The sequence below is a fragment of the Eptatretus burgeri genome, chromosome 17 (assembly GCF_056783735.1).
Source record: "Eptatretus burgeri isolate ZD-2024b chromosome 17, Ebu_testis_v1, whole genome shotgun sequence".
NCBI classification, from domain to species: domain Eukaryota; kingdom Metazoa; phylum Chordata; class Myxini; order Myxiniformes; family Myxinidae; genus Eptatretus; species Eptatretus burgeri.
In genome coordinates, this window is record NC_140977.1 from 19119010 (window position 1) to 19129609 (window position 10600).

At 46.7% G+C, this 10600-nt stretch overlaps 1 protein-coding gene across 1 annotated transcript in view; it reads left to right on the top strand.

Annotated features, from left to right (window-relative positions):
- Positions 1-10600, top strand: part of LOC147009473 (uncharacterized) — an 88883-nt gene that overhangs the window by 66062 nt on the left and 12221 nt on the right. The window contains exon 6 of the mRNA XM_085861188.1: positions 5782-5892. Coding sequence (XP_085717314.1) covers positions 5782-5892 — 111 coding nt within the window. The remainder of the gene's footprint in view (positions 1-5781; positions 5893-10600) is intronic.

Here is a 10600-nt window from a genome sequence, read left to right on the forward strand (position 1 = left end):
TAGGAAAACGAGCCACATATCCATACAGCCGCAACTGACGCTCACGGCCTATGCAGGTAACAAATCTCATCCGAGTCTCTCTCAGCAACCGCTCGTTGGACACAAAATCCGACCAGCGATAGCCAAGGATTCTCCGAAGAGAGCTGTTACCAAAGCAATTAAGTCTCCATCTCAGATCCTTGGTCAGAGTCCAAGTCTCGCATCCATAGAGCAAGACTGGAAGTACCAAGGACCTGAAGACTCGGACTTTCGTCCTCCCTCACAGGTACCAGCAGCGCCACACCCCATGATCCAGTCAATCCATGACTCCCCAGGCCTGACCCAGACGTCTATTGACCTCTGACTCACAGCCAGCAGAGACATGAAAATCACTGCCAAGGTAAGTGAATCTCTCCACGACCTCAACATCCTCACCACAAACAGACACAGACAGGACAGCAGCATCCAAGATGTCACCAAAAGCCTGGATCTTAATTTTGACCCAAGAAACCCGTAATCCCAGCGGCTCCGACTCCTCATTCAGCACCTCGAGGGCCCCCAAAAGGATATTTAAAGTCTCCGCAAAGATGACTGCATCATCTGCAAAGTCAAGATCCGAGATCTTGACATTCCCAAATGATGCACCGCAGCTTGATCTCTCTGACATCCTCCCTAAAATCCAGTCCATACAAGTGCTGAAAAGTATGGGGGCCAGTACACACCCCTGACGAACTCCAGTAACAACTGGAAATAAGTCAGAGATGGTACCACCACACTTCACAGCACTCTCAGTACCAGAATAGAGTTCAGACATCAGATCGATCAGTTTTGGTGGCACCCCACGAAGACCAAGAATCCTCCAGAGGACATCCCGATTCACTGAATCGAACGCTTTACAGAGATCAACATAGGCTGCAAGCAGCCCCTGCCGAAACTCTCGCCTGCGTTCGGTGAGGACACGAAGAGCAAGGATACGGTCAATCGTTGACCTCTTTGGTGTAAAGCCTGACTGCTCTGGACGCTGGTGCTCAAGCAGATGGTGGCGAACCCTAACAAGAATTATCCGAGCAAAGATCTTGCCCGGCACTGAGAGCAGCGTCACCCCTCGGTTGTTGTTGCAGTCTTGGTGATCACCCTTCCCTTTCCAGAGAGGAACAACAAGGCCCCTCTTCCAATCAGTTGGGATGATGCCTGTGTTCCAGGCAGAGCACAAAACTGCATGCAACGACACGAGTGCAGCATTTCTACCAGCCTTGAGAAGTTCAGCATGGATGCCACAGATCCCTGGAGCTTTTCCCCGTTTCAACCAGTTCACCGCAGCCCGTGTTTCCACAAGCGAAGGTGGACCACAGTTGATTTGAGGGTCAGCAAGAGGGATTGTAACACCCTTGACATTCAACTCGACAGCTGGGGGATCAGCCTGGGAAAACCGCTCAAAGTAACCGGCCCAGCGGGCCTTCACTTCAGACTTCAAAGACGCACACACACACCGTAATCCCAGCGGCTCCGACTCCTCATTCAGCACCTCGAGGGCCTCCAAAAGAATATCTAAAGTCGCCGCAAAGATGACTGCATCATCTGCAAAATCAAGGTCCGAGATCTTGACATTCCAAAACGATGCACCTCAGCTTGATCTCTCCTTTACCGTTTCTACCTCCCGTGTCTCTGATATTTCCGTCTCTTCCCTTATCTCCCTTGTCTCCACTATTTTTATTTCCTTTGTCGTCACCTCGTGTCTCATCTCACACGTTTCGGTCACCCCATTTAATTTTTCCCTCTGTGTCACCGTCACGCTTCTCGCCCAAGACGTCCCCCGAATTATTTTGCCCTCACCCGCCTCCATTGCGGGCCTGACAACCGTTGCACTCCCTCCCAGCTCGTTCGCTCCCACACGTGGCGTCGCTATTTTGAGCTCCACTGCTATTGCCTTCATGCCCGCCTGCAGGTTTCGGCCCATGTTCTGCGTCTCACCCCGCATTTCTTTCATTTTGTTTGTGTTTGTTTCCATTTGTTTGTTCACTCCATCTATTTTGCTGTTTATGTTCGCATTCATTGCCACCAGCATGGCGCATTGCTGGGCCATGTCGGGTGTGCTCGGCTAAGCCAATTCGGCCAGGATCGGGGGGTTTTGGCGGAGAGGGGGAGGGGAGGTGTCATACACCGCGGCCGCTGCCGCACCCATTTCGGGTTCTGGGTTCGGTTGGGGGGGAAATTGTTCCTGCACAACCAACATTTCCTGCTCGGGGTCTCCATCCTGGGCCATGGATTCTAACAATTCTACATCCATTTCTACTACCCCCGGCTCCCATTCGCCTTGAGACTCCATCTTATTTCTCGTAAGGGGTTAATTTAAATCGCTCGTAATTTGGAGGGATTCGGGGGTCGCTCCTCTCACCCCTGAACCGATTCCCCGTGAATTTAGCTTGGAGGCGGGAGGGATTCGAATCCCACTCCCGGACATCAGTGTTGCGAGGAGGGGGATGGGTTCGTGTCCCACGACCTGACACCAGTGTTGCGAATTTGCGCCCGCCGGCGTGCGAACGGCCGCGTCACTCGAATCGCGACTGCGTCACCCACCGGACGGACAATTCAGTCAAGACCCTCCAGGAACTATCGCCCGGGGCCTTTCGACCTCACCACAATCATGCCAATCGGCCACCCGCGTAGGATAGGGTTGTTCGCCAAACTCGACCTACCTAAGTACCCACGCGGATGGTAAACCGGCGATCGTACCTCGCCGCAGGTCGACTCCGGACACGAACCGCTTAAGCGGTCCGTTCCGTGCTACAGTGATAACCGAGCAGTGTCATCGTCGGCCTTGACGGTTCCGATTAATTACCGGGTGTATTAAGCCCACTACAAACCCTTTACGTGAAGCAGGATGGAGGGTCAATAAAGAAAAGACAAAGCGAAACGGGAAAACAGTTCACACAAAGCACATTTATGACGCGACACACGGAAAGCACACATATACAGCCAAACAGTCAAAATGCAGATATTGCAATCAAAACAAAAGCAACAACGACGCAGAGTTACTACCGACTACGCGCACACACGGCAACACTTATACAGTTCTACTTTACAGACGGCGCCAACACATATTTACTCAAAAGCAAAGGAAAGAAGCCACCCTCATAGACAAGTGGGCAGACGGGCCTGTAGGCCAATATGCGCGCGTGACCTGAAGGAGCGGCCAGGTCCGCGAGACCAGGGGGGTCCTACCCGCGTCCTCGTGATGCATTGGCGGACGAGCCGCAGATGTGGCCGCGTGGCTGTGCCCCGACTCTGTGCTCCTTGGCGGGTTTCGTTGGCACGACGTTTGGAGTGGGGTGGGAACGGGGCCCCCTTTTTGCACTATCTCAGCGCGGGGGAAAGGGGGAATTGTTGATGCCCTGGGGGAGGGAGAATGACTGGTTGGCTTGGGTCCCGCAACGAGTGATCCCACACCGCGACGAGCGATCCCACACTGCGACCTCGTCGCCGACCTCCGTCCTTCTCGCCTCGGACCCGAGCTCCTTGGCCTCTTCCCACAACTCTTCTCAGCCGACTCCAGAACCCAACTCGATGACACACCGATCACTTCGCCACCCGACTCGACTCTTCCTGCCACACCGATCACTTCTGACTCTCCACCCGACTCGACTCTCTGCCACACCGATGACTCGACTCGCTCTCCACCCGACTCGACTCGCTCTCCATTCGCCTTGCGCTCGCCTACTTATAGGCCGGCAGGAGCAGTTAATATGCAAATATCCGGATCAGGATGACCTCGGGGGCGGAGCCACGCTCGCCATTGGTCGGAGGAAAGGGGGCGTGAATCTCCCCTGATCCTAGAATTTGCATATATCAATTTCACACAGACGCGTGTAGCGTTTGTGATCCGAATTTTCCTCGGAAAGGCCGCTATTTGCGCTCGCGGCTCGGGGAGTATCGCTGAACGGGCCCAAGACAGCCCGAGACTCAGTGTTCACAGGTGGTGCGGGAATGGCCGTAGAAGGAGAGAGGTGAGGGTGGTGGAGGGTTTTCGGTGGTGGTTTGATTGTTATGGTGCCGTTTGGGAATGACGGTGATGCGATGATGTGGGATTGAGTTGTGAAGGTAAAGGTCGTAGCTGTTGGCGTTGTTGTTGTCTGAGGGTTGGAGCGTGGTTGTAGTTGATGACGATGGCTGGTGTGGTGGTTAAGGTGGTTGTTGTGTGATGGCGGTTGAGACGTGGTTGGTTCAAAATTAAGATAGAACAGAAAAACGGCAATCTCAAAGCGTCGCAGCCCGAATGAATCGCATAAATTCCCTCTATACAACGGGTTTGGGGCTAACTCCACATGTACTTTAAGATATCTCACCTACGGGCCCTGAATGGTGGTTTGCGAATTTCCACAGCCGTAACAATATGATCAGAGATGTCTTCGAAACTATAAAGGACCTATCTTTGGTTCAGAAGAAAATGTTTATCAGCAACACATTGGGCCTAGGTAATGGTCTTGTTAGTTTGGAACACCACATTTGTGTTTCTATTCTGGAATTTTATGCCCAACAACAGAAGATTCTGTTTCATTTTCACCTTTGACTCATTCATCAGATTGCACATGATTAACCATCTTGCTACTGTCTTATTGGTTTATATTGTGCAATGCGGGAGTTTGATACCTTCATATGTGCATTATTGAGTATCTAAATCCCTGAAATTCTGTATTTTTTGAGAAATTACAGGGAAAAAAAACATAAATCTTGTTCATGAACATGCTATCATTTACCTTTGTTTGATTCTTGGAAAGTATCCTTCAAGAACAGGGAAAATATCATGACATTTACCAAACTACGTAAATCCGTCCAAATTAGGTATTTTTTCATTTAGGGGGTGGGGTAGCATTGTCTGCTATACTTAATATACAACATACAAAAAATAAATTTTGATTTTTTGATTTCTTTATAAATTTGCAAAACACCCATGTAATTATATTGTTCCAGAACTTTAATTTACATTCCACAGTAAATGATAGACAAATGCTTTTCTAAAGGCGGTATGATTTATCACACAGGAAATAGACACTGATATATGTGTCACCAATGACATACCTTTCGACCTAGGCATGTTTAGCACTTTTTGTTGAGAAGCAAATGATTCTAGCAAAAGGTGAGACAAATTTCAATTTTAATGTTTGGCTGATAAAAAAAAATGCTGTTAAGTTGAAGTTGGATGTCTTTCCTTGTACTGGCCATTTTGCACAAAAGCTTATTTAAGGGTAGGCATATAAACAGGGTGATAACACACAAAAAGCTACCACCGATGCAATGCTATCACATATTTTCTAACTCTAGGGTTGTATACCTTGCCAAAAATAACTATGAGAATTATTCCCCCCAGATGGTATGGTACCGACCAACCCGACCTTGGCTCATGGACTAACTGCCTTGACGTACTCCAGCCTTGACAGGGAGAGAAGATGAAAGGGTTCTGTTGAGAATCACATGTTGACTACAAGAGGAGAGGAAGACAGTAATCCAAGAGTGGAGTTCACCTTGGATTCCATAGGCAGACAGTTTGGAGACCTTTTGTATGTAATGCTGTGATGTTGGTTGATTTCCAATTTCCCAGGTGGATATAAGAGACCAATTATGAAGTGTTTAAAAAAATTAAAAAATGCGAATGCACGAAGCACGAATGTCGAAGCAGGTTGGTCACACTTTATGACCTGCGAATAACGGGGTCTGACAGTATTTATTTAGCTATTTTAAGAATATGGAACCAGATAGACATGTGACACAGGACTGCCTGCATTTACTAAAGGTTGCTTTTTCCAGATTTTTTTGTGAAAGTGGAAGTGAAAACTGAGCACGACATTGATGTCCACCTGGATCCACCAGAACCGAATTACTCTGAAGCTTCTTTCTTCAATAACCATCCCCATGAAGGTTTCTGTCAATGTTGACACATTATTCTTTGCAAAGTTTGATGATGAACTCTGGTGTTAAGGAAAAAACCCGTGCATTGTGATTTCATTGCTTTAATAAATAACCACATTGATAGATCAATTTCTCAAACATCCATTATCTCCTTCGTCATTTGGTAAAATATTTTAACCAACAATAATGCTCCTTGTTGTATCCTGTTATCCTTAATTTGTACTATCATCAATTCTGATTGACCTTTAATTGCACACGTTTTATTGATTTATTTTACATGTTCATATGTGATCATGGCTCATGGAAAAGTGAGGTTCCAGAGAGAGGAAAAAAAGACATAACAAATTGACAGTCAGGCAGTGGCTGATTTCCAATTTCCCAGGTGGATATAAGAGACCAATTCTGAAGTGTTTTAAAAAAAAAAAAACACTTGGCCACAGTTGGACACAAGCAAGGAAGGATGAACAGGAATGGGAGAGACAGGAAGGGATGAAACAGTAATCTGATAAGAGGGTTGAGTTGGGTTGTGATTGATGTATGCAGATAATATTGTGGGTGGAGAAGTGGATTTCATGAGATAGTGGTGAAATGTCTGCTGGACATAGTCCTATGGAAGTAGGAAATGGCCCTTGTGGGCAAAACTGTTTAGTTATAACATTAGTTATTTCTTTGTACTGTATTTTTTTGATGTAAAAGTCAATACTTTTTCCCCAAAAGTTCGGCCTCTGTTTCTACTCAGAATCGACTTATCTACGATTTAAGATATTTAATTTCATAAATTAAAAAAAATTGCAAAGTGTGATATTTTTTGAAATAAATTGTATAATTGTTAATTTAAAAGACACTACAGAAAGTTTCCACTTAACTTCGTGGATGCATTCCCAGAAAAGTATGATGCTCAGTCAGTGGTGGATTAACGCTCGGGCACTCAGGGCCCATGCCCAGTGGCCCAAAGCTCAAGGTGGGGCCCGAGCTCAATGTGGGTCCTAAATTCAGTGTGGGCTCCAGGTGGAGGCAGCGTGAGGGTCGTGCAACCCATGCAATTGCAATGGGCCCCCAGACAAAGTGGGGATCGTAATTCACGACCGATCGTAATTCACAATCTTCCAAGACAGGGCCCCCAAGGGTGGGATCTCACTTTGTCGCCAAAACAAATTAACTTATGAGTGGTGATAAACACAGCGCAAAGGGAATGCTTTATTTTAAGGAAAGTAAACACTGTGATGTAATGAATCGATTAAAAAACGTTTTTCCTGATATCCAACGAGATAGGACTATTACAAAATTATGGTGTGAGGTTAGGTTAGTAGAGAAAGCAAGTGGAATCATAACTTGGTTTAATGCATACAAATACAAAAATAATCACAATTAAAGGTGTACAATTCCTCATGTTTATACATGTCAATATTGTTTAACAAATCCATACTACAATTTATTGTACAATCACAAAACAACCCCTCATTAGTAAATGGACTAACCTATGCGCATGGCGGAATGTTGCGATTATTTTTTTATTTTATTTTATTTGAATCAGAGCGCCTGTCCCAAGGATAAAATGAAACGACCCCAGCGGTGCTGAAAAGCGAAAATAGTTCAACAATGGCGAAAAGGGTGAAAATCACCAAAAATTAACATTTTTCATTGCATAAACAGCACAAACAGCAGGCAGGTCTCGCACACATGCTGAGGTGTGTTCCATTATCAATCATATTGCTATTGCTTGCCAAGCCAGCCATTCCTTATCAAAGGTTTTATAAGAAACTTTTAGCGCTCTTCAAGAAACTTTTAGCTCTTCCACGAGTTTTGTCGATGTGTACAAAAAAAAAAAAAAAAAAAAAACTTGGTAACTGAACACACCCCTGCAAGTACTGGGGTGTGTTCCATTACCAATCAGATTGTAGAGCGCTCACCAAGTGACTTAAGCACTCAAGCAAGCACTCCAACGAAACGCTTGATGAGGAATTGCTGGCTTGGTAAGCGATAGCAAGATGATTGGTAATGGAACACCTTAACATGACTTATTGGGGGTGAGGAGGGGTCCATTCCCAGGGAACATTTTCAGTCACCCCAACATAACTTCAATCTCACTTAACTCCATACTAGAGACAAATATTAAACAAATCAATGAAGAACACAAATTAAACACACAAATGGACAATTAAATTAAGTTACAGGGCTGCTCACCAAAATGTATGCCTGGTGTTGGCTTAATGGTTAGGGTGGTGGGCTTGGGATCCTAGGGTCCTGAGTTCAAATCCTGCTTGGCTGTTGAATTAATACCAGGTGAGGTTGACTCAGCCTGTCATCGTTCCAAGGTCGGCAAAATGAGTACCAGCTTGCTGGGATGATTGAACCATTCAAGTATCCTGCGTCGGCGTAGTGACCTGTCCAGGATTGTGCCCAATAGCCGAGGAGACTGCTTTGGCAGCACTGATGCTCTGTACAAAGCATGGTCCCAATGGATGGATGGAACAGTGCTGTGTGGGCCTGTGGGCCAAAATAGAACCAGAGCTCTTGGAATATCTCCACTTAAACCAAGACATCCTCCACGCAGAACTCAACAGAGGCCCTGGTGATGCAGATTGTGTTGGACGTAGCGTAGTTCTGCCTGCCACTTTAACTTGTGGTCCACGATTTATAGCTAAACACGACCATTATGCCATGGCCATTTGGCGAAAGTTCGGCAAGCCAAATTTGTTCATCACCTTCACCTGCAATGCCCAATGGGAGGAAATTGTGATCCAACTTGAACCACACAAAACAGCCACAGATTGTCCAGACATCACAGCCAGAGTGTTCAAGATTAAGCAGCAACAGCTTTTATCTGGCTTCGAGGCTGGTGTTCTTGTGACTTGAAGGGCTTCGTCTACACCACTAAGTTCCAGAAGCTGGGCCTGCCCAATTGCCACTTCCTGGTCATTCTTCATGGTGAACAACACATGTGGCAGGATGTGGACAGGGTCATCAGTACTAAACTACCTCATCTCACCAACCCATGCACTCAGGACCTGTTGGATTGTGTGAAGAAATTCATGGTACATGCACCATGTGGTGCTGTCAAACCACACTGCCCATGTATGATCAGCAGCCGCTGCTTAAAGGACTTTACATAATATTTCACTGCTCCAACATAGCTCGAAAATTACTCTTATCCAACCCATCGTGAAGGTCTCCCAACAACGGTGGACACACTACAACACTGACATTTGCTAGAAAGACAATCCTCATTGACAACAAAAGCAATGTTCCATGCAATCCAGGCTGCTCCAGAAATACCATCCCCATATCATCATGGAATACGGTTCTTCAATCAAGGCCGTCAAGTTCCTGTACAAGTATATCTACAAAGGTTGTGACCAGGCCACTATCATCTTTGAATCTGATGTGGATCATGTGAAAGTCAGCATGAAGGATCGCAATGATGAAAACAGACAGTACAAGCAGTGTTGCTTCATCGGAGCATCTGAGGCAACATGGAGGATCTTCACATTCTCCACACAGGACCACTCATCAGCTGTTGACCCTCTTCCTATTGACCTTTCAGATGAGCAGTGAGTGGTATTCAACCCAGCTAACGCAGAGCAAGCTTTGGAAGCAGGAACCCACACAAAGCTGACAGCCTATTTTGCCAAGAATTGTGAAGATCCAGACACACAGAATTATTTCATGCGACGTTCCTGAACACTTCACTTGGCAAACAGCAGCAAAGGTCTGGAGAAGGCGAATAAGACCTTCAGAGAACAAGGTTAAGATGATAGGCAGAGTGTTCTCTGTACATCTGAGCCAAGGATAAGCATTCGACCTCTGTCTCCTGCTCCCTCACAAAACTGGTGCCACAAGCTTTCAGGGTCTTCGAATGATGGATGTAAAATTTTATGAGACATTCAAGCAATCCTGCCAGCTTCTCAATCTTCTAAAATATCACAACAAATGGTTCCAGTGTCTTGCTGAGAGTAAAATGCACAAAGATCAGTAAGTAAGAGAGGTCTATTCGTTATTATCCTGCTGTTCTGTGAGCCCACAGAACCACTCCACCTTTACCAACAGCATGTTTATGATCTCATGCAGGATTTTCACCACCACCACAAATAACAGGGTCTCACCAATGAAGCTTTTCAAGCTGCAAGCGAGAATGGCTTGCTATGTGATCTTGATAACCGTCTTCACGCTGCCCTCCCTTCCCTTTTTGCTGCCTTCCCTTCCCCTCACACTACATTCTTTTCTCCTCATACTGCCTTACCTTCTCTTGCCCTCACGCTGCCTTCCCTTCTCATCACGTTCCTTTCCCTTCTCATCACGTTGCCTTCCCTCCACCTCCCCTCATGCTTACCTCCTCCCAAACCCCCTCTCCTCTCCACCCCTCATTGACATCTCCTGGTGGTGTCCACGTGCTGTATTAACGTGCTATTTTAACGTACCCCATTTTATTCAATACTGTACTAGCCCCCCCCCCCCTTTCTCCACAAGTCCCACGACCAAACAAGTTGAGAACTCCTTCCCTCATGCTTACCACCTCTCAAACCGGTTCGCCCTCCCCACTTCCCCCATCCTCTCTCCCCCATCTTCCTCACTCCCACCCCCCTCCTTTCTTGGAGTGTATGGCGATGTTTGGTGTCACTCACCTCACCCCCATCCCTTCCTCGTTCTTCCCCCCTTCCTCACCCCTTCTACTCCTCCCCGCCCCACCATCCCTCCCTCTCCCTCCTCTATCCTCTAT